This window comes from Fundulus heteroclitus, chromosome 13, assembly GCF_011125445.2.
Source record: "Fundulus heteroclitus isolate FHET01 chromosome 13, MU-UCD_Fhet_4.1, whole genome shotgun sequence".
Lineage (NCBI taxonomy): Eukaryota > Metazoa > Chordata > Actinopteri > Cyprinodontiformes > Fundulidae > Fundulus > Fundulus heteroclitus.
This window is the reverse complement of record NC_046373.1, coordinates 9,179,279-9,203,218: the sequence shown is the minus strand read 5'-3', so window position 1 is coordinate 9,203,218 and position 23,940 is coordinate 9,179,279. Positions and strand designations below refer to the sequence as shown.

The window sequence follows — 23,940 nt, the reverse complement described above, 5'->3', positions numbered from 1 at the left end:
ACATCTATTTAGTGAATTTAACCGCCTCCCTACCCTCCATCTCTTAGCATTGTCAGTTTCTGTAAAATTTGAAAAATCGTCCATTTTTATTTTTATTTCATCAGTCATGATCATACAAGAGTAAATGAAGATTTTATAACCTACTGTACTTTCCATGTGAGGGCACATGTACCTACAGGAAGCATGTGTGTGTGTGTGTCAGGCAGAAACAGCAATTCTGACCTAGATAGCATGTGGAGTGTTATTAATAGGGCTCCCATGGTTCACATTCATGCACAGAGGTTTGAAGAAGAGACAGATCACAAGGCCGGTGCTACCACCCAAACAGCTGCCGCTCTTCACGCGTCGTTTCGCTCCACCAACGGACGACGCGGTCCTGTTGTTTTACCTGTGGAGGTGCAGGAGCGTCCCTGTAGCTGGGGAGGATCTTCAGCGTGATCCCGCCGCTGCAGTTTTTCAGCATCTCCTGCAGCTCCGTGGGGTTGTTGCCGACGTCCTTGCCATTCACTTCTTTAATGATGTCACCCACGTGGAGCAATCCCTGCCTGTCGATCATGCCGCCGTGGAGGATCCTGGCGATGACCAGGTCGTCCTTCTCCACCCGAAAAGTCACACCCTGCGAGGTAGATAAATGGGAATGAAATGTATCGCCCCGGATGCTTCCCTCTTGAATCATTCATGCACCACACAGTATACGCTGGCACAGACACGCCGACTATAAAACGCATTCGGTTGGTGTTCGTCTCGGCTCACCAGCGGCTCGCCGGCCTTCTTTCGAATGCCGATCATGCGGACGGCGTCGGCCTGCATGAGCGCGCTGTTCACTGCTGCGTCGTTGCCCGTCTCAGTTGGTGGAGGTACTTCATAGCATTTTGATGCCACCATGTCGTGGGCCTCCAAAAGGGACTGAGTGAGAGAGAAAGGATATGTGAGACAGGTAAAGTAATAGTAAGTTAAGCAAGCAAGAGAACTAATTATGTTCTTTCCTGATGATTAAGAAAAAAGAAGGCCTCTTGCTCAATTTCATTCACTCTTTACAGCTTAAGTCTGACTAAGTCTGGTTGTCTGAGAAGGTAAATAAGGCTGCAACTAGAAAAGCTAACTGCATTTTACTGGTCAGTCTAAGTTGAAGTAACTTGGCTTAAGTTGGACATAAAATGCATGGTAAATATGATGACTATGAAATAAGTTGCATTAATTGTGTAAATCCTATAAAGTACTCAGACTCCTGAAAGCATTGAGCTACTGAGACGTAGACCTGGCTGTTCAAGCATCAGAATGATAATCGGCTTTAATTGCCAAGTTTGTCCAAACAAACAAGGACCTTCAGCTCTTTCACGACATGACAGCTATGTTTAACTTTTAAACTTTTGGAAATATGTAACTTTTATAAACAAGTGTTGCCCATAGAAAGAAATTTGTTAAGCTTTCAAATCAGTCAGATCTCCTGTGGTCCCTGAAGGTTCTTTCTCTATACTGTCAGATAAAAATGCCCCTCGAGCATTCAGTGAGTTACAAGTAATGGGCAATTATCAGATTCCAGGTGTTCACACTCATTTTAGCATGTTGGCTAACATTAGAGGTTTAGCTAATGCTAGCGTAGTGGCCGCTGTTTACATTGTAAACAGTTTAAGCTTTGGTTAGCCAATATGTTGTAAGTAGCTGTTAGCCAATGCTGCCATATTAGCTAATGCCAGAATAAAACGTTAGCATGTAATAGTGTTAGATATTTATTTTAATGCAAGGATGTAAGGTAAATTTGGGATAGATGAATTTGTAGCTACTTCTAGCTAGCATGACATTACTAGCAAATCACCTAATAGCTAGCAAGTGTTAGCAACTTTTAGCTAACACCTCACTACAAGCACAGACATTAGTATTTTAAACATACTTTTTTTTATCCATCATTGTCACTAGTGTGCTTAAGACTTCCCTGCACCGACTCTACGACATCTAGCCCTTTAGCTTCTGTTTTCGAAAGACTATTCTTTTCTATTTTTGATCTTCTGATGTTTCTGGTGAACTACTTTATAACCAAGTGTTGGTGTCAGGAGATTGATTTATGAATTCTGCAAAAAGCATCCATGCTGTATTTGTAGAGGAAAACACATTTTCGTAGGGGTTGCTTCTCACTATGACGAAGCAATATTCTGAGTTGTTCTTAATCAATGATAATAATCATCTTTATTGTCATTGCAACATACGTTCCAGTGAAATGTGTCTTTTGCATTTAAACCATTCATCCTTTGGGAGCTGTGGGCTGAAACTGTGGGGCAACGGGGGAGCATTCTGGGGCTAAGGGTTTTTGCTCAGGGACCCAGAGTAGCAGTGTCTGGGAGTCGAACCGGGAACCGTGCAGCCTCTCTAAGATACAAACACCCCGCTCACTAACCACAATGTCACCACTTCTCACATATCCATTAAAAAAAATAATCAATTAACTAATGGATTAAAATGTAGGATTAATTTCCAATTGTCATCACTCAATTTTTTTGGTTCACTGATTATCCCTAAAAACAGCTTTTGTCCAATCCGGAAATGACGGTTACTTGTTCCTAAAATACTTTACTTAGATAATCAACAACAACTCACATACTCTTCACACTTACATGTGCAGTCTATGATGTTATATCTGTTTTCCTTTTCTATCAACCCAGCATCTACCTTCCTCCTACTCTGTCTCTTTTACTCAGTAGGTCCACAGGGTCTTAATTTCCAGCTAACAGCTCGGATGGCTCTGATTTGTTAAGAGGGCGTGCTGGGCTCACAGTACTAACGTCCATTGGTCCAGCTTGTGTAAAGCCTTTGGTTGGTCCAGAAATAGAGGATAGCGTAAGACATGGCCCAAAAATCAACTAACCCACGTTGAAATATTAAAACTTTGTCAGTTCACCGTTCAATGCAAGGCATGTTATTTGTTTAACACGTTTGTAGTATAAGATGCTAAACATTCACTTTTAAACATCACTGTCACTGCATCCAGAATATTCTGGCTATGGGGATAGCTCTGGACACTACTTTCCTGTCTTTTGCCCATCCTCTGTCTCACCTGGAAGTGGGGCTCCTTGAGTATCCTAGACAGTTCAGTTGCGCTGTCATCTTTCACCTTGAGGCTGCTGATGTCGCCCAGGATCTCTGTCACCAGCTCCACGTTGTTGTCCTGCACAGCTTCCAGCTTCACATCCTCCTGCGGCTCCTGAGCCTGGAGGGGACAAATAACCTCAGAGCGGGTAGGTCCTCCTGACAACTCTCTGTGTTGTGCATGTTTTATGCTACTGGTATGATATGAGGCTACGTTCTGCTGTAAACGACCAGCTGTTTTTCGCCTTGTGTTACATTGAAATGGCTAATGACATTTCTAAATATCACAGCCCTGCAGGGAACAGGTGCAAGGTGGAAATTTGCAAGCCTGGCTGGCAGGACCTACTGCACATCTGTGCTCAAAATGAACTTACCATACAAAAGATTTGAGACAGCGGTAAAGACATGTTAAGGAAAACAATTAGTAATTAAAAAGGGGTGCGTTCATGCATAGTCAATAAAAAAAAAAACATAGCAGGGCAAAGCTGGGTCCTTTTCTTATTAGACGTAGGTACACATCAGGTATTCTGCAGCATGTGTTTGTCGGAGCCTTACTGTACTTAAGCACCTCAGCCAGAGCAAGCAAGGGGTGCAGAGGGGGTCTTCGAGATGACTACAGGTTAGTCCGGCTCACAGTCTCTAACCCTGACCTCAGTGTGTGTGTAAGTGTGTGTGCTACCTGAGGATGGGAGCGTACAATTGGACTTTCCATGATGCCACGCAGAAAAAGCAGGTCGATGTCTTTCACGCCTGTGGAAGTGGGCCCCTCACCCACATTATCCTCCGCCTGCTGCATGGCTAAAAAGAATTTAAAAATACGCAAAAGAAATGTATAAGAGAGCATTATGGTGAAATTAAGTTTAATTATAGAGAGACTACACGTTGCTGATGGAACATTTGACAAAAACATAGCAGGACCAGTCGGGCTAAAAACACCAAAATTTCTGCTTCACACATTTTCTATATTTCAAAACCCGCGTTGGTCAGTTTAGAGCTTCAAAGCTCGTTCCCACTAGGCTCTACAGATGGTTTATGCCTGCTGAAGCATAAAAGCTGCTCAGATTCAAGGGCTGTCAGTAAAAACAAAAAAAAAATAAAGAAAAAATAAATAAACACAATCTCAGCAGTCTGTCTGGTGTTAACAAAAACAGATAGCAGAGGTGTGGACTGCTTGTATGAAGCAGCTAATGTGTAATGCCAGGCTCTAAAAGACAGCGCAAGCCCATTTAAGCCACTTAGAGCCGTGAAAATGTGTGTCAGTATTTTAAAGCCTTTATCAGTGTGTCATTATGCATTGTGTGGGCAATAATTATGCCCAGTCAGCATTTTGTTGTCTAGTAACTTATAATATAATTCTCTGGCTCCTGCTCTGCTAACCAACTATTACACTTTTAACCCTAATCACGCTCTGTCATTAGGCTGTACTCTATACTCGAGAGAGAAAACAAGTTCAATATTGCAGTTACTTACACAGATACATTAAAACTATATGGAGGTTATAAATATAGTCATATTCAATACATTAGAATATGTACTGAATATGACTGTATAAGTTTCAATGGGCCTCATTTGTAACAGTAACTTTTAAAAATAATATTTAAGCAAGTATTAAAAATACATTTCATTAAGCCCACATTGTTGTATCAAAATGTTTTTTTTATTGGTTTGATGTAATAGTCTAATCTTAAATGTTGAGTTTTCATTACATGTAAACAATTTTTTTTGTTATTAACATAAATAAGAAATGTAAAACATCAGTCTGTGAGTAACTAATATAATGTGCTCACCTTAGTTAATTGGTTTACTGAAACAAATAGACTTTTTGATAATTTTCTAAGTTATTGAATATGACTGTACATACAATATAGTTTACATAACCTTTTCTCCTTCCCTGTAGGATATTAAAGCAGACTAAACCTTTCCTATATTAGGTCAAAATGACCAAAAAATATTTGTTTTTTCAAATGCTAGACCAATAGAAGAGACGATTTCTCTTTTGAGATTTTAATTTTTTTTTTTTTTTTTTTCACATTCAGAAGTTTACATACACTATAGGAATGCCCGCCTCACACCCAATGACTGCTGGAGATAGGTACCAGCCCCCACATTGGATGGATGGACATACAGTCAGATTTCTATATCTTACACAAGTTGGTAAGGCACAGATGATGGTGCCATGGCTTTGTAGGCTCCTATGGTTAATTCACATCATTGGAGTCAAAAGGAGGCTTGCATCTGGATGTATTTTATAGCCACACCTCAAACGCACCATTTCATTGTGCAATATCTGGGAAAGAACCGTGGAAGTCCACCAGTGTGGTCCATGCTTACAATTTCCGGTTATCTGAAGATGCCTCTTTCATTTGTGCAAACTATTTCATCCAAATATGAACACCATGGGAGAGTTCAGCCATTATACTGTTTAGAAATGAGGCGAGTTCAGTGTCCCAGACAAGTAAGTATTTTGGTACCATTGATCTTCCAAACAGATCAAATCATACTGCCGAATTAGCTACATTGTGACCCATTGACAGTAAAGTCCATGTTTTGGTCACAAAGCCCTGATATCAGTCCCACAGAAAGCATGTGGGCAGAGCTGAAATTTTGTAAGGAAACAAGGCTGTCTACAAACCAGACTTATATGCACCAGTTCTGTCAGGAGGAATGGGCCAAATGTCCAGCGAACCAGAACCCCGTGGAGGGATTCACTCTATGTTTGTCCCAAGTCATACAGTTTGAAGGCAATTATGACACATTCTAACAAAATATACTTCATCTTTTGACTTTAAAGACAGTAATAAAACTTTCTCTCATTAATCTGGCATTTAGAAAATACTAATATTTTTAGTAATCCTAGTTCAACTAAAACAGGAAATGTTTCGGATTCAATTTCAGACAGTGAGGAAAAAACTTTTTTGTCCTTTTACAGTGTAAATAAAAATCTGTTTAACATTTTTTGTGATGTGCCCAAAATTTACCAGCCTACCCAATCCTACATGGACTTAAGATACAAGTTTGAACGGCATATAAAAAACAAGCACCAAACCGACATCTTATAATTTTGTGCTACATTTTTACGTATTGCCGGATTTTCTTTACTTTTACATTTAGATTTTTGAAAGCAAACAAAGCTCAATCTGATTATTTTTGAATTCATGTAGAAATTTCTGGATTTGGATAAATATAAAACAGTGCAGATAATGTATGAAGCAAGACACCATCTGCTGCCAAAAAACAATCAAGAAATGTTTACAGAAAGACATGATAGATATAACTAAAGGGGAAGTATGAATAAAAAAAAAAAACAGAAGTAAGAACAACAACAAAAGTATGTGTGTATCAAGCTGTGGAGCGACTTTGCGAAACAGTTTGAATACAGACATAAGTACAGTGCAAATATAAATATATTTAAAAAAAATGTTAAAAACCCTTACTTCTAAATATTTCTATGGAAGGTGAGGAATAGACGAGAAAATGTGCAATGGCATATGTACATACACATACATACATGTGTATATATGGGTTAACTATACTGCTTTACATGTATAAAATGAAGGCAGTTTATATGATGAAAAAAGACAAAAGGTTTAAAGAGTATAACAAAACGTAAACTTCTTGTCACTCCTTTTTCGAATATGTAGTTAACCGATTTGATGAGATATTTTATTTTATATAACGACTCCCTGAGTTTCCTTTGTTATACATATGTGAATATATATTTTCTTTTCTATTTTTTTTTTTAAATAAACCACAATATGTTTTGATCTGGGAATTGGACATTTTATGATAAAATGAACGAGTTTTAATGCAAACAAGAAAAGATGAAACAGAAAACAAAAAGACAACCATAAATCACAAAGCAGTCAGACTACAGCAAGCTCTGTGCCAAAACAAACCTTAAATATTTATGAATGGTGAATACGCTAGGGAGGTTAAAATGGCACTGCGGACTATTAAACAGACAAAGAAATATCCTTGTATACTAAAAAAAGAGGCAATTTACAATCCAGTTTGGGCACTCTGCTGTGTATGAACAATGCAGTGGGCTCCTGTCGGACCACACACAGTCTTTCAGAGCAGAACTATAATTGTAGTAACAGGCACACACAAGAAACCATAAACAAACTGCACCTAGATTTCATTGTGCAGACTCCTACAGTCAGTCATAATTTTCCCAAAAATATATATATATATAATCAGTCAGTTACACACTGTTTGTTGTGAAATAACACAAAGTTTTGAGCAAAACACACTAATTTAACCTTTAAACCAAAAGCATCAGAGTAAACTAAAAACCAGAACTGCAGCACATCTGGAAGTAAACCCAAAATACTATATCTTTGCATGTTTATGGGGTTTCTGGTCTCTGTGTTGACCTTTACCCACTCACTGAGATAAGTGTCATGACGTCCTCGCCCACAGGAATGTTTGCTCAGTTTGCAGCATGAGTACACAACCCATCCTGATGAGAGCTCACAAATCTGTTAGTCCAGTGACAAAGTAGAAGCAGGAAAAAGTTTCATGCTTCAGCTTGAACATTATAATATAAAATAGCAACAAGCCTGTTTTAAGTGTGCAAACTATTAAAATAATCTCTTGTTGAAGCAGCTTCTGACTTAATTGCATGCAAATGAGGTTCAACAGTTCCTACAAAAATCTTTCAGACACTTTCCCACCTTTTGCATGTTACAAAGGCTTTAAAGGATCTCACTGTTCAAATGTATCAGTCAGGAGAAGTATACGAGAGATCCACAGTTTTCTCCAAAACAGTTGAAAAAAAAGACGATAGAAACCGGTGAGTGAGGCTTTAAAGAGGCCAGCAAAAGCTCACTCTGGTTGCATACAAAGTTTTTATGAAAAATGATCATGTCCTGCTGGCGTATTAGTTGTTATTCTGGTGTTTTATGCTTTGTTTTTGCTCATTTTGTTAGTAAATAAAGGCCTTCATGTTTATTTCTAATAACACAGAAGTACATCACTGCACATGGGCAGCAGGGGATAAAACAAGGAAGCGGCTAACGGCTATTAGCATCTCCCAGCGAATCAATGAAGAATGGTCCAAGATCCAGTAAAGAAAAGTACAAAAAATATGATTCGAAGAGGGGAAAGACTGGAATGTCGCTGCGAATACAGTATTAACCGTTGCTGTTCACTGAAGCAGATGCTAAACCCGTTGATCGCTCAGATGTAACTGCAGAGTTGATTGACATGAGTACATTTTCTGATATGAGGCTCTTACGCTGAGGTAGATCAGTGTATTTATTTAATAATGGTTGGTCTTCAATCGCGGCGATCTGGTGCTTTACTGCAAGGCACTGCAGAAGGTCAAGTCTGGTCCGCCATTATTTACAAATGATTTATTATTTAAGCAAACCGCCATTATTGTAGTTCTGCAATACTGCCGCTAGATGGCAGCACATCTGTTTATATTTGTTTGATAATGCCCGGTGCTGGATTCTAACCTTATTTTATCATGATCAAACGGGTTTTGGTCTTTTTTTTAAGCATATAATGTGACTATATACTTTTAAGTAATAATATAAGGTTTCTTCATATGCCCGCACTAAGAGTAGGGCTGTAAAACAAAAGCCTTTTCCTACAAAAAACATCAAGAGTTCTAAAATCGAATGCAAATGTGTCAAGCAGGAAATACACTGGGCGAGTAATGTAAGTGCCGTGGGTTATGGGCGTGTTTTTGACTGTGAAAATTTACACCAGATGCTGCTAAGTACGCTCCACAGCTGTGTATTTCTGCGCAGAGAAGAACTTTCGCCGCATGGAAAGAACCCCAAGTACAAGGCGCACCTTGGCCTTCCTTGTCCTCATTGACGAAGTGTTGCGAGAGGAAAGGCAGACTGCTCAGCAAAAATGAGTCCATCCCAGCAATTAGCAGGCAACAGCAAGGTGACTTCTACCACCCTGTGGTCAAACTGAAACTCGACTTTTTGGGATACTTTCGGAAGTGAACTTTGACACAGGATGTTTTTTCCTTTTTATTCTCTGCCAAACTGAAACGTATACATGTCTGAAATTAGAACTTCAATCTGATTTAGGCGTCACGTAGCATAAATACGCACTTTGTACGCGTGTATAATGCTTCTAATGTAAATTAATTGACTGATTAAAATGAAATGCTAACCTAAGCGCAGGACGCGCGTTTGCTGCAATGCGTCTGGTGTATTTCCTCCTTTATGATCTGATGAAACCAAACTTGATAAAAACTATTTCAATATATCCACAGCGATACATAGTGGTGGCAGCATTGTGGTCTGGGCTGAAAAGGGGTTCAACAAGGGTCCATCAGTGTTCCACCTATTCTTTAAGCTGTGTTGTTCTTGAGGTGGATGCTCCAAATATCCGTAAGAGCTGACGTCAGATATAGCTGTCCGCAAGAAGCTGAAGAGAGTTTTTTTTTTTTTTTCAGCAATAATGCCCCAATGAGTGGAAAATGTAAGCTTTTTGATGGCCAAGTCAGAGTCTGGAACTAAATTCCATGGAAAAGCTGTGTGATCACCTAAAGACAGGGATGCAGACAAGAGATGCTCTGAAGGATTTAAGGAGCCGTTGCGAGTTAGAGCTGACACGTATCAGCAAGTCAAGATGCGGGATGATGATGGGCTCCTACCAAACTAGATGGAACGCTGAAACTGAATCCAAAAGGGCTTCAACAAAGTGTTAGTGTAGAAATGTGGGCACTGATGCTAACAGGGTATTGTAGCTTTTCTGTTTTCCTGCACTATAAGCCCCCTTTGTTTTTCATGATGTTGTTGAACTGCAAACAATATATCTTAAGGTGGACAAGTATTCAGAGCCACTGTAAATCTCAAGTCTGGTGTTTAAAAAAATATGTGTTAAAAGTATTACCAAGATTAAACACCTGTACATCCTGAAATGCACGTTTCCCTTTTTCCAGTCATTTTTTATACCTGAATTGTTTTTTTCTCTCTTATCTAAAAACATACCTGTTAATGTCTTAAAGCAAAAAAAATAAAAAATAAAAAAATAAAAAAAATAGGTCAGACCATTCCCTTTCACTGTGCCTGTTTTACATTTAGGCGCCATGCATCTTTTACTTTTCGAGAAGTATCATCCACAGAACCATAATCAACCACACTATAAACCTGGTACAAATCAATTTAAACAAATCATTTCAATTTACTTTTGAATTTCCAGACAAATAAATTGCAAAACTTAAACTGTGTTACACTTTGAACCTGAAGTTGCTCAGTAACGCGACAGGGACTGTCGGATACATTTCCCCTAGAAATTCAGCCATTTTTTCGGTGTTGCTTTACAAAAATTACTGTTTTAAATGTGCAGACATTTAAAAGAAACCCTTTTTTTAACTCTCCCACCCCTATAAAGACAGAGAGAATATGCCCCCCCACCCCACCCCCCTTTTCCTCACCTCCAGACGTCTCTGCTCCCTGGGAGGACTGCAAATCTGTGGGCCTCTCCGCAGCAGGTTGTCCTGAGGTCACCTCCTCCTGTACCCCATTCTGACAGGGATCGTCCATGGTTGTGACCATAGCCCGGTCCTCCTCCTTTCTTTTGTCTTTCCTACCTCCACAAGTACGCTATGTCAAACCTCGGGTAAACCACCAGTAGTAGTAGCTATGATTTCTAGTCTCCACCTATGTCCGTGTTCTTCTCAGGCACATCCGACCCACTGAACTATGAGGGGGAAAAAAACAGGACGAAGAATGTAGGGGGGAAAAGGGGGGGATTAGGGACAGAGGATGAACAATATTAGACAAAACAAGTGAAAACTGAGTGGGATTATTATCAGACAATATCCATAGACGAGAGAGGAGAGTGATGAGGAAAAAGAAAGATGACCAATTCAGTGTTTTTCAATCCCCTTGCCGTACTCTGACTTTAATACCTTCTCATGCTCAGCTCCACCTCCTTTTTTTTTTTGGGTGATCACACACAGAAACACACATGCATTCACAATCCCTACAATCCTCTCCTGCTGCGCTTGCTTGAGTACCCTTCCTCTAGGATCCCCCACCCTAACTAACCAAAGTCAAGGCACCCTTCTCGTCTTGACTGGAAGGAAAGCGCGCGTGCACACATATAAACACTAACGTTGAATTTGTCATTACGTAAGTAACCTTACGTAAGTGTAACTGACGGGGGGGTGACCCTACATTCCTGCTCCTCTCCTCCTTTTTTATTCCATTCATACTCAGTTACCTTTTCTTGCTACTTCCAAGTGCAGATCAGTTTGTGCAGATTGTGTCCCAAATGTAGTTGTGGTCTGTTAGTGGTTATCCACTCGCTCAGAATTAATGTTTTCTACTATGCAGCTTTCTAAATAAGGAAACATGCGGCTGCGCCGACAGAATTACACACATTTTTGGGGCTGCATTTTAAGATGCTCCAACCACTGATTCTATATTTTTGGGCAAGACACTCACTGTGGGATCCTTTCACAGCATATACTTAAACCAGACAAACATTTTCTCCTTTTGGTGTTGTGTTTTAATGAATGGGGGAAAAATTAAGGAAACCTATCATAGATGGCAACATAAGGCCAAATGTCAAGAAGTGAGTCTCAGTTGCCAATTTGCCATGAGAGTTTATGCTAAAATGCTGATTAGCACTAAACAGCTAAGGCTAGTAGGTTTCCATTAGCAAATTTAGCAAATGAAGAGGCTCGGCTAAAAAACCGACAGGACGATCCCTTCACGTGGGCTCCCCCCCCCCGCAGGGATGGTCACAGAGATCGGATGCTATGGAAGTCAGACGGCAGGCAAGGGGAAGGACCTGGACATGACGAATCTTGGCATTGTAATCTGAGATCTTAATCTGGCTCATTTTGTTGATATCATGCTAATATTGGTCAGGTCAGGTCAGAAGTTTATTAATTCCTTAATGCACAATTTGTTTACAGCCATCTAGTCCACTCTAGTTAGTATAAAACAGCCAAGGCTGCTTTGTTGTTATTAGCTTCTTTTTAGGCATTTAGCACATTCTTAATGTTAAAACAGACAACAACTTTGCTTCAGGGTTTCTTCTGTGTTCCATTTAAGCATTACCATGGCCCAGATTAGAAAGAAAATATACACAAATAGACATTTGGACGTAATTATTGCTGTTACAGTCAGCAAAAATGTAAACATTTCAGCACATCAGTTTACTGTGCCTCTTTCTACTAGGGGGAGTGGTGACCTAGGGGTTAGAGCAGGTCATTTTGGTCCAGAAAAGGCTGCAAGTTTCCTGGTTCAAATCCAACAGACTGCCATTTTGGGTCCCTGAGCAAGCCCCCCCAAATGCTCCCCCCACTGCTCCCAAAGGGATGGGTTAAATGCAGAAAATACATTTTATTGGACTGTACAAAGCTGCAACGACAAAAAAATTATTATCATTACTCTTTACCGTTTGCCATAGCTAGTTAGTTAAATGATTAGGTGTCTTGTTTTGTTGGTTATCATATTGACTGGTCAGTCTATTGGTTCACTGGTTGGTCGGGTCAGTGATTAGTGAGTAACTGATTGGCCTATCAACCGCTCCACTGTTTAGTCAGCTGGTTGTTCGTAGAGATCTATCTATGTCAACAAATACCAGCAGATATCTATCTATCTATCTATCAACAACTACAACACAGACTGTACACAAGATAAATCATAAACTCAGTTTATTCAGTGCATTTCAAAATTCGAGGCTTGAAGTACTCCACTGCGATTGAGAAAAGTGGGACGAATCAAAAAGAGGCTCCTCCCCTTCAGCATCCACCAAGCTCCTGCCACAGTGACACAGCTGTGCATCGAGCAGATCTGTCGGCTTTAATCCAGCCCATCCTTAACCCTACCAGTCAACCCCTCCCCCATCTTTGGACACAGGGTTTTAATCCGGCCACGAAAGCGCAGGATTACAGTTTCTGTCTCTCCTTCTTTCACCGTTATCTGTTGGTAAAACGTCCCAGTCACTTTGGCCCCCTTCAACAGACTGAATTACGTCTACAGGAAAGTGGGGATTCAAGCAGGCCATGACTATACGGCGTTACAGCACACATGTCCTGCTGAGGTACAAGCATTGGTGTACCATAACTCTGTACACCAATCAGACCTAAATATATATCCGCCAGTGGGTCGTGGAGAAAATTTTGAAAAACATTGCTCATAAGAATAAACTTTTTCAATGATAAACACTCTGCCGTGCTACAATGGTTATCCAATTCTGGGATTTGGCTTTGGAAATCATTTCAATCATTACCCACAGAAATGTGCTCGTGTGACTGATAAGTTTCTACTTCAAAGCACAGCAATTTTTGCCATCGACCTATCATGAAACTTGTTCCAAAAGCATCGTGTGTGTGTGTGTGTTAGCACGGATGACGGTGTGTTTACCTGTAGCAATTGGTGCAGTCCAGTCCTACAGGCTACTCATCAGTACGCAGCGAAGACCTGCAGAGAGAGGCACAATGTGTTGGTTTCCTGACACGCGCTAACATGAACGCTCGGACATAACCGTTTAGCCCACCAGGCAAACACAGTCAACAAATGTTTTGTCCGCCGTGGATAATCTGTTTCATTGATCAACGTCAGCTCTGCCTGTTGTGAGATAGGACCCACGGTCTGCAGACTCAGCCACTGGTTTGTCTGAAGAACATCGAACAGAGATATCCCAAGCAGCTGATTGTGCTCGGCTATTCAAGCATGCCTGCATCATCAGCTGGGGCTGTGCAGTCGACAAAGCGAACGGCCACTGTTTTGTGGAAGTAATGACAAAGCAGCGTGGGTTCCCCCCCCCCTCCGGGAAGGCTCTGCTTTCATTTTCAGATGCAAACTCAGACGTGAAGGAACCGCTCAGAGAGCATCACGCAGAGGTTTATGAGTTTGAGGCTAGAAATTGATTTCTACGGGATTGTTTTCATATGGCCATGCTCACTCAGTGTGCAGCATACATTTGAAAAACTGACTTGCATTAGACACATCCATCCATCTGCAGTCTATACCCACTTATCCTTGCAGGGTTTCTCCCCTGGGTGGGGGGCTGGGGCTTATCTCCAGCGGTCACTGAGCGAGAGGCACGAGTAGATACATATTTAATATACTATATAAAAACTCCTGGCGGTGCCTGCTTTAAAACCTAGCAGCGAAAGAAAATGAAGTTAAAAAATACGCGTTTAATTTCACAACCAAGTTCTGACCCTTGTCTCATGATGGACTGGCAACCTGTCCAGGGTATATTCAACTTTTCGACTATTGACTTCTATGGCAAGGCTCCAGCACCCTAACCCCAGCACCTTTAGAAACAACGTCCTTAATTAAGTCCTGACGTTCCGTACAGACCATAAAGAAACATTTTACAAGTCTGTTTATCACAGTATGACTACACACAGACTAAATACCCTTCCACCACCGAGCACTGGAGATAATCACAAGCTGCTAAACCACCAGTAATGATTGTTTGTACCTTTGGCTTGAATGGTAGACTAAAGGTTTTTTACTTACAAACCATTCTCATTACTCTCCCTCCTTCATTAAAGGAAGTATGAGATTTCCAAGCTTGAGTCTGACAGATTACCCACTGCTGAGACCTAGCCTACGCATGATTGGCTAGTGACAGGGTATACTTTGTACTCATCACTAGAAACTAATTAAATAGTTTCTAGGGATGCACAATGTATCGGCATCAAGATCAGTACTGGTTGATGTTAGTCTTTTTTTTTAACATATTGGTTAAGGTCCCATAAGTAAAACTGGGTCTACTTCCTCTTTGTATTTGTCTGTGTTTTGGGAGGGGGGTTGGCCATGTTGTGGTTGTTTGGGCATGTTACAGTGAAGAAGTTAAGCAATGTTAGCGATGTGGTCATTTTTGGAGGGTGTTGAAAGGCTAGAGAAATGTTATGCCATAAGCTGGTTGAATATGCTTATTATTATTATTAATTATAATTTGGTATTATAATTTAAATAATAAATCATTCAACTCAAAATTCCGCTATAACAAATATAGTTCAAATGGTGGTGATGTTAGCTATAAGCTTATAAGTATTTATACCACTAATGTATTAGTTAATTTGCTGTTATGAACTCATTTATGCTGGAATAAATGATCAGGTCGGACTGTTAACCGACCAGGTTTATCCAGCAGGCCGTGAGAACCCCAATGTAACTGCAATTAGAGTTTAAATCCTTATTCCTTATCACCATCCAATGATATTGTCTCTGTATTAATATCAGATGTTAACTCCACAGGAGGTTAGCTCTGAATTATGAATACCCAGGCAACTGTGAATTGGATTGAATACAAAACAATGTCTATTCCGCAGTCGTTGGTTTTATTGAACCAAAAGCAATTCCCTGTTACAGTAATTCTCTGATTCAACAACTTTGGAATTCTTACTCATTACTAACTAAAACATGCAAAAATATATGTGGAAATAAAGAACAAAACAAAAATAAACAATGGATTAAAATGAGCGGTTAGCAGATCTTAACTTAACTCAAAGTTGTTTAACACCGCCCTCGAAACACCGGCATTTCACGTATCAGCATTGACAGACAGAACAGCTTCGGGAATCTCACTGGACGCTTTGATGTCTTACACAAAAGCTAGTTCAGCTAAGCTACCTACAGTTCAGATACACGTCACCCTCCCAAGATGGCTGCTACGATGACGTATGAGGGGAGGTCCTAATGACGTAACCACGCTTACGCTGATAGGATAATGCCTCGCTTCGAGGGGCGCAGCTAACTGGGAGTTTAAAGCAAAGCCCGCGACTTGAGCTCGGACAAAAAGATTAAATTGATAAGAAGACGCGAAAAGAGAGAGGGGGGAAAGCAGGGAAAAAGATGAAAAGAAATAAAGCGGTAACCCACGGCGGGGTTCTTGATGGATCACAAATCAAACAGCAAAATCAATTGTAAAATGCATGCACATACAAAGAAAATGTTCAGCAAAATAATTCCAACTTCGTCGTGGAATAAAAGCATTAACCAACACCTGCAAAGTTCTAACGCCTGCCCAGGCACTTCTAAACACCCTGTTGGTGAGACAGAAATAAAAGGGAAGACCCCGTTACTTTGAGATGCCTCGGGGCTGGTCCGGAGCGCTCAGAGAAATGCGGCTTTCTGGACGCGTCTTGACGAGCGCAGATGTCCGCAGGCTGCAGCGGCACGGGGAAAAAGCTCCTTCGTTTCTTCCTCCGGGTTCAACAGTCGCTTTGTTGGCCAGACAAAGCGGGGTCCTCTTCGATCACTGGGAGATGCGGCGTCTCTCAGTCTTTTGATCAGAGGGAATTTAAAAGTACTTATTTAAGTCGACCTCCTGTTATAAAAAGCAGGGAATAACCGTTGCGTCGAAAAATCTCGGTCCAGCGAGCAATCGAACACGTGGCGTGGGATCGCCCAACGGAAACAGCTGTGTGTGTGTCTTCTCGGGTTGGCTAAAAGCCAGGGAAGAAGGAAGATTGTCGTGTGTGATCGGCTTTTATAGCCATCACCATAGCAACCTTATCTTGATCGGCGGCCATTTTGCCGTGTTGCGTGATGGGAGTTGGTGGCCATTTTGACCACATGAGTTGGTGGCCATTTTGACCACATTGCATCATGGGTAACGTAGTCCGTTACGTCCCGAATTGATGCCCGCTTTCTGTCACGTCTGAACTGGCACAACAGAAATATAGTATATATCGGTAGATATCGGTTATCAGCCATGACAGCAATATTCATATCGGATATTGATATTGGCCCAAATTTTCATATTGGTGCATCCCAAGATATTACCCTCCAAACCTAATAACTGGTTGTGCAGCACTGTGGAGAAATTCTGCCCCCCCACTCTTTGCAAAATTACTTTCGTTCAGCTACATCCAAAGAGTTTGAGCATGAACGGGCTATTAAACCACAACAACATAACCCAAACATGATTCACTGTTGCAGATGAGCAGTTTTGTGGAGTCAACATGCCACCCTTTGCATACTTAGGAGGATGCAAAAAAAAAAAAAAACATTAAAATTGTTCAACAAAAGATCTTATTTCAATGTTGCAAATGTAGCTTTTAAATTTTTTTTAATAATAGCCATTTCTCCTCATTTTCCTTGTACTAACTAGCCCCCTGCTAAAGGAGGTACGGGGGTCGTCTGATTACGCAACAAGGATTAAGATCAAGATGGGCAAGTTTATTGGAAGTGAAAGATATCCTGTGGAAGAATGTTAATAGAGACGGAAAACACAAAACAGTTCCTCCTCAAATAATCCGCTCCACAGAGCAGGAGACAGGATGAATCAGTCAAAGGTCCAGAAGAAGAGGGAGGACCAAAACTCAGCCGAGAAAGAGGAAGGAAGGGCAGCAACCCGTTGTTGAGGAGTGAATAAAAAAACTGGCAGAGGGAGTTAGGAGATTTCCAGTCAGGGAGTCGAGGGAGAGATTCAGAGCATGAGAGAAAGGAATACATAAAAGGCAGCCTAGAAGATGAGGAGAGAACAATCCTTAAAGATTAGACCGGGTAGCGGGAGAAGCCTCTGAAGTCCCAGGAGGACGAGAGGAAAGACATGAGAGAGTGCTGAAAGAACAAAGAGAGCTACGGGTGACGGCTTAACAACTTTGTAATCAGTTTCTACTGATAATACACCGACTAAAACATTTTGCCAACTGAATTCCCAAGCAAACTTTGGGAGGAAAATAGCTTTCGGTGCAATAAAAGCGGATAATTTTGTGCATGAGTCCATTTGCATGCAGCATCTACAGGAGTTACATTTTAACTTAATTCCTTTATTCTCCACAGTGTCCTGTTACTCCAGCTCCTCATAGTGTATCTTAGCGTGGCTTCTGTCGGATCTTCGTACCTCCTCCTGGGACAGAGATAGAACGAGGGAGGAAGAAGAAAAAAAAAACGGCATTTGCAATCCTGGCTGCCATTGGCTGAATGAAGGAGCCAACGAAAGCCCTTTAAATGCCCCCGGTTGCCAGGCGCTCAGATGATGGACAGCTCATGGAAGAGGGATTATGAGGGAGGATCAGAGAGTTTGTTTTTGAACAAAGCATCGCTGCTGTTTAGCTCAGGTTGGCATGCGTGTGTGCATATGCACGATATTAAAGCAGAAGGAAGAAAAGAAAAAAAGTCAAGCTATTCGTAATACGCATTGCTTGGCGTTATTAAAAACATCCATACTGTACATACAAGGAGAGTCATATTAGCTGGCCTTTTTTTTCAGTAAATATGTAAAGATATGTCATTGCTTTACTGCAGCAACATGATCAGACATTGAAAATGTTTGGAAAAACAAGGTTCAGGGAGGAATCTACTTACTTAGAAACACGTTTTTCTAAAGCAAAATTCCCAGAGGCACATACCCACTTGAAATAAATGTTATTGAAGTGTTTTTATTAACTTTATATATTTGCTTTCTGAGGTTTACCATTTTTTAAAGTAATCCATGACTTCCTGTTTTCCTGCGGTATAACTCTGGCATGACACAGAGGACCACTTCTTTTAGCCACAGGCCACTTCAAATCCCTAAATCTCACTGTTGGAGACCCTGTCTGCAACTCAGAGTCCCAAAGTGTCCATAACATCAACTGGATCGCACAGCTGGTAGTTTTGCAAGCTTGCTAAGAAAAAAATATTTTTCCGTCCCAACATCGCATATGAAAATGTGTGGAGTTTGCTCAAATCCTATTGGGGCCTCATCTGGAACGGTGTGCTGTGGTCAAATAAAACTAAGATTGAGCTTCTCAGCAACAAATACGGCAGGATGAATATGTGGAAAATCACCTTATAGCCACTATCAAGCACAGTGGGGCCTGTTTCTCCCCCTAAAAAACGCTGGTTTAACTTTAAATCTGCTGGACTTAAAAGGGGGTTACAGCATTGAAAGTGGTTGTTAGGGTTGGATGATATATTGATTTAATCGATTAATTCAAATTTAACATTTTTTTAAGATTAAGATTTAAGATTTAGATAATCTGGACTTTATTTTGCCAATAATCTCATTGGGCTGGCATGAAGAGAATGGCGTGCAATACAGAATATATGTTTAAAAAAAATATTTTGTCCAAATATTGTATGGAGGAAACCTTTTCGCCATAAGACGAGGCACTTTAATTTATTAATTTACCTTTTTTTAAGTTAGCTTGAGGTTACTCAAGTGCAGTGAAGCCTGTTCTTAGCTCATTGTGTAATCCCACTAGCAGCAAACATTTAGTTAGATTTTCATTGTTTATATATAAACCATTTTTTTACGAGCATGTTTCACAGCTTGTATTCAGTTGTACTTTGAATTCAGGTCAACCCCCTAACAAAATATTTGACACAAAAGCCAGTTTTTAAAATAATTCCTTTAATTTCTTTTTGTGAAACGAAAAGGAGGGGGAAAAAATTGATGAATCGGATTTGGTGTGATAAAATCGGAGATGTTATTTTTAAGCAGTATCGGCCCCAGCCATCGCGGCCGAAACAACAATGTGACATCAGTGAGTTTGTTAAAAAGCATTATCTGTTAACACGGCTCTGACAATGAATAACTGCGCTCAAATCAAAGGTTGGGGTTTTTCCAACGCAGAATGGCTGCAGTAAACGATGAATTTGGCTTCCTCATCTTCACCGAGGATGCCAACCATGCTGGACGGCGCCGTATAAAGTCCCCTTAAAGGCAATACTCTCTTTCATTCTCTGCATCTGCTGGCATTTGTTGCCATGCTGGGCCCCTGGGATTTGTAATGTACACAACACTGAGAACAGCAGTCACTTTCGCTTCTTCCCAATGGCTTGATAATCACAAAGAAGCAATCTGGGCATTCAGATGCCATCCGGGGTCTAAGAATGTTTTTTTGGCCCTGGTGCGCAGAGGTTATAGCTTACAGTCTGAATGCTGCAGGAGTGCAACACGTATTTATCAAAGCACTTTGCATTTGTGGGCATATATCATTCTGGCTGGTGCTCATCCCCCTTGGCCAAGCCCCTCCTGTCATGTCTCTCACCCATCACCCTCTGCCTCCAGTCAAACCCTATGTAGGTCACCCCATGCGCTACCACAGCCGCTGAATAAGAGGATTAAGCTGCTACCTTTAAGATGGTTATCTTAGCAGATCAATATCCACATAATATTCAAGAATATTCTCCAACCAGCAGTTTGTGCATTATTAAAGCTGCTGGATTTCTTAATCAGTCTATTTATCAGGAATAAATGAGAACCCGTCTCCGTTTAACCTTCTCTTGAATCATTATTTGACGCTGGAATCTAAATCAACGCCATTTGCTTCAATATCTTCCTTTCCATTAGCACACATTAAGCAAAAAAAAAAAAAAAAACAACCTAAATTTCCTCCCCCCGGTGATGTTCCAGACTTCGGGATGTCAGCTGGCCAAAACCTCTCAGCGGCAGCCGCACAGCAATCTTAATAACGAGCACTCTGTGACATAATCTGAGCCGCCACATGGCGCTGTCTGCTTCTTCCATGGCTGCACGGCCGCCTGTAAGTGATCATTAGTATGAAAGAAAAAAAAGAAAGGGGGGAGGGGAAGGGGAAGCGCACAGCGATGCAACAGCACTTAACAGGGCTGCAAAGTTTAGAAGATGGGGAAAGGGATTTTTCTGTGATGTTGGCTGGTAAATAGAAACAGTGATGGCTTTGGAAGGAACGGAGGGAAAAGATTGGACAATTAATAAAGGGGTGTGTCCTGTCAAGTCTTTGAATAGCGGGAAAAAAGAAAATGGCCGATCACAAAGATGGAATGGTTTAAAAAGCCGCCGTTTCGTTGGCCCGCTACAGGTTTCCACCTTTCTCACAGCTTGGAGTGCTTTCATTGAGATCCCAGTGTCCACAGGTTTCTCCAGATGTTTGGTGCATAACGTGATTTAGTCCTCCCCTCCCCCACCTGTTGCCGCAAAACCTGCCGATCGGCTGGCGGAAAGCAGGCAGTGGTACTTTGGAGCTGGTTGACTAGTTGGGCTTTCTGCTTGAGTAAAAAGAGAAGAGTCATTTGCGGCTTGTCAGCTGTTATCTACCCATCCCTCCTCGTACGATAACTAAGAGGGCTGGGAGGGGCTTCGTTTGTTTCCAAACCCTCACAGCATCTTTCACGACCAAAATTATTTTTCTAAACCTACTAAGGAGAAACATCTTTAAGCCAGCTGACCAGCAGTTTGAAGCAATAGGTGAGGGAGGGGCGGCACTATTTTACATTTTACTTGATGCTCCGCAAAGCTGAAGTTGTTCTGAAAATTTAATTATTCAGACCTTTGTATACCGTCCAGTAACCAGGCCAACAAGTACTGCAAAACTGTGCAGTTTTCCCTTAAATTGATCGTGCCTTGAGATTCTCGATATTTAGTCTTTTAAGAGACTGAGGTTGAGTCTGATCTCTGAAATCTGACGGGAAATTTGACATGTTAGGATCACATGAGGGTTTTGTGCACTATAACAAGGGTCTGAACTAGTATATGTAGAGTATATTTTGTAATCTTTCATCTTGATCCCTCTGTTTTCAGAGTGCTAAGGGGGGTATTTAACCTCCATTTTCCTTTATTTATGTCTATGGACGACTAAATGATGGGCTTTCTATGTGAAGGAAAACAAAAACAGTTTAAAGGCATACATACATATAATTATACTGAAAACATGCAATGTCTACACAAACAGAATGGCCACCCCAAGAGCTTTTCTTTCCCCCGCCCCCACGAGCCTTACAATCAACGCCAGAGCTCCCTTAAAGTTGGACACCCAATTTTAAATGTTATCTCCACCGAGATGGGTAATTCGATTTTGATTTGCTCTTTTTTCTTTAACTGTGCATGTGTTTTCAGGATTTACAGCCATTACGGTTAACATAATAAAAGCTGCATAGCTGAAAATGGATATCTGTAATAACAGATATCATGAGCTAAAATCAAAATTTGAGTCTGGGACGAGCCCTCAGACTTCCTCAGGGCTCGCCCCAGTATTTTTCTAATATGGATTAATGTAATCAAGTGAACCAGCTGCTTAGCCTGCAGCCATAACTGAAAAAGGTATTTGCCTTTCCTTTTCCTACCAGCACTCCTGACACACAAGTCATCCAAATATCAAGTGCGTCATTTGGTAGCGAGTGTGTGTCTTCTCGCTAGCTGGTTAAGTAACAGCTGTTATTGTGAAAGTCTTGAGTTAACAGTGAGGAAGAACCGGCTTTGGTGTAGGACAGGGGACATGTCAGCTCCCTCATACAAGTGGTGTCAACGCCTGGGAGGGTTTCACTGACTTCCTCCTCCTCTTTTTCACTGCCTCTATTCCACAGTATGAATAATAGAAAAGAAGAGGCTTCAGTGTGTTGAGTTTATTTGGTCTCTGACTGCCTCTCTGACATGAAATTTGTCTTTTCCTCCCTCCTGCTGACAGGAAGGAAACACATAAGGGCATGGGAAGGCTGGTCCATCCTACTTTGGCAACAATGAAGGTCACCCCTGGCTTCTGAGTAAGAACTCTCACTGGATACTCAACCTCAGGGACCAGATAATTACTCTAATGCCCTGGGCTGGCTCAGTCTCCATATCCTTCTTTTGTTTGTTATGATAGCATAAACAAATCTGGTTATGAGAGACATAAACATCAAACCAAATTTGGACGCAACGTGATCCACTCTCAGTGGTCCCTTAGCCTGGACAGTCCCTCTAAGGAAGGATCCCCAGGGAGGTCGCAGTGCATCCAGAGACTTCCCTCCGTGCAACCTGGCAAAGGCTAACAGACTTTTCATCCAAGCCAAGTGGCACCGTGTTTTCCTCTGAGTAAGAAGGCCCTGAGATTTCTTGACGGCTGCCAGAGCCAGCCCAGGACATACGCAAACTAAGTGGCTGCTTAGGTGCCTCCCCATTTCACCAGGGGGGCCGAATGAGTGTTTGTGTAATCATTTCGGCAGCTTTTGTCTAAACTAACGGTGTATTTTAAGCACTTTGAAACAGTTTAAGAATCATTTAGAAAAAAAAATCCAGGGTTTCTTGTAGGCACGACATGGCCGGGCTTTTAGCAAGTGCTTACAGAGCTATGAGCTTGGAGCCCGTTGTCTTTGGAGGGTCCAAACAATCTGTTTTAAATTACATTCGTTAAATGGACTGAATTTATATAACGCTTTTCTAGTCATACTGACCACTCCAAGTTCTGCACCCCAGAGTCACAATCACCCAATCGCACTATACACCAATACGCAGAGTCGTGGGCAACTTGGGGTTAGGGAACATTGACATGGGACAAGGGGGAATATGGAATCAAACCCACAACCTTCCGATTGCAAAAACAACCACTCTACTAACTTAGTCACAGTGAAGCCTAGAGTTTCTAAGGAAGGGCAAACCAATTTCACAGTGAGGTCTTTCAGTCCGTTGGACTTACTTGTAATTGAGCAACACACAAATATTTGAAAACATGGATGTCGAAGACCTGCCTCTAACCTGACCCTCGACCCCCGGCACGTCAGACACAACAATAACAAGCTTTAAGTGCATGCTCCTTGCCTCCCTTCTTGTCTTTGTTGTATTTCGTTGTCTTATATAGGCTTGCCTTATCTTAAAAACGCTTTGGGTCAGTTAGTAATTCTAGAAAAACGTGTTGTGCCTCTGTGTTTATAAGTAAGTTCTAAAAAAACACACACACACACACACACAAATACAAACATCTATTTTCAGACTGAAAGAGTCGACAATTCTAGAAGATGATGGACGTAACTTTGGAAGCATAGTCAATTTCATGCATTAAGGGATCTTGTCTGGGAAGGTTCCTAGAACTGGCTCTCGCCCAGGAGCCCCACGTCCTCTTAAAACTGGCCCTGGGCACAACTTAGTAAAAGTTACAGACAACCTATTGGTCTCTCCTTCTTAGCTCTTTTAGTCAGTGCTCAAGTGCTGTACACCAGATACAACTGCTAGACCAAATAAGAA

The 23,940-nt window shown here is 41.3% G+C and overlaps 1 protein-coding gene across 3 annotated transcripts in view; it reads right to left on the bottom strand.

Moving 5' to 3' along the window:
* The window catches only part of mpp6b (membrane protein, palmitoylated 6b (MAGUK p55 subfamily member 6)), a 31,839-nt gene that overhangs the window by 5,121 nt on the left and 2,778 nt on the right, over window positions 1-23,940 (bottom strand). The window contains exons 2-7 of one of the 3 annotated variants that reach the window (XM_036145011.1): window positions 13,437-13,493; window positions 10,490-10,755; window positions 3,761-3,879; window positions 3,050-3,202; window positions 754-906; window positions 389-616 (exon numbers count right to left, since the gene is read on the bottom strand). In XM_036145011.1, coding sequence (XP_036000904.1) covers window positions 389-616; window positions 754-906; window positions 3,050-3,202; window positions 3,761-3,879; window positions 10,490-10,610 — 774 coding nt within the window. In that variant the 5' untranslated portion in view covers window positions 10,611-10,755; window positions 13,437-13,493. The remainder of the gene's footprint in view (window positions 1-388; window positions 617-753; window positions 907-3,049; window positions 3,203-3,760; window positions 3,880-10,489; window positions 10,756-13,436; window positions 13,494-23,940) is intronic. The other 2 variants (XM_036145012.1, XM_036145013.1) reach the window with 2 other exon arrangements.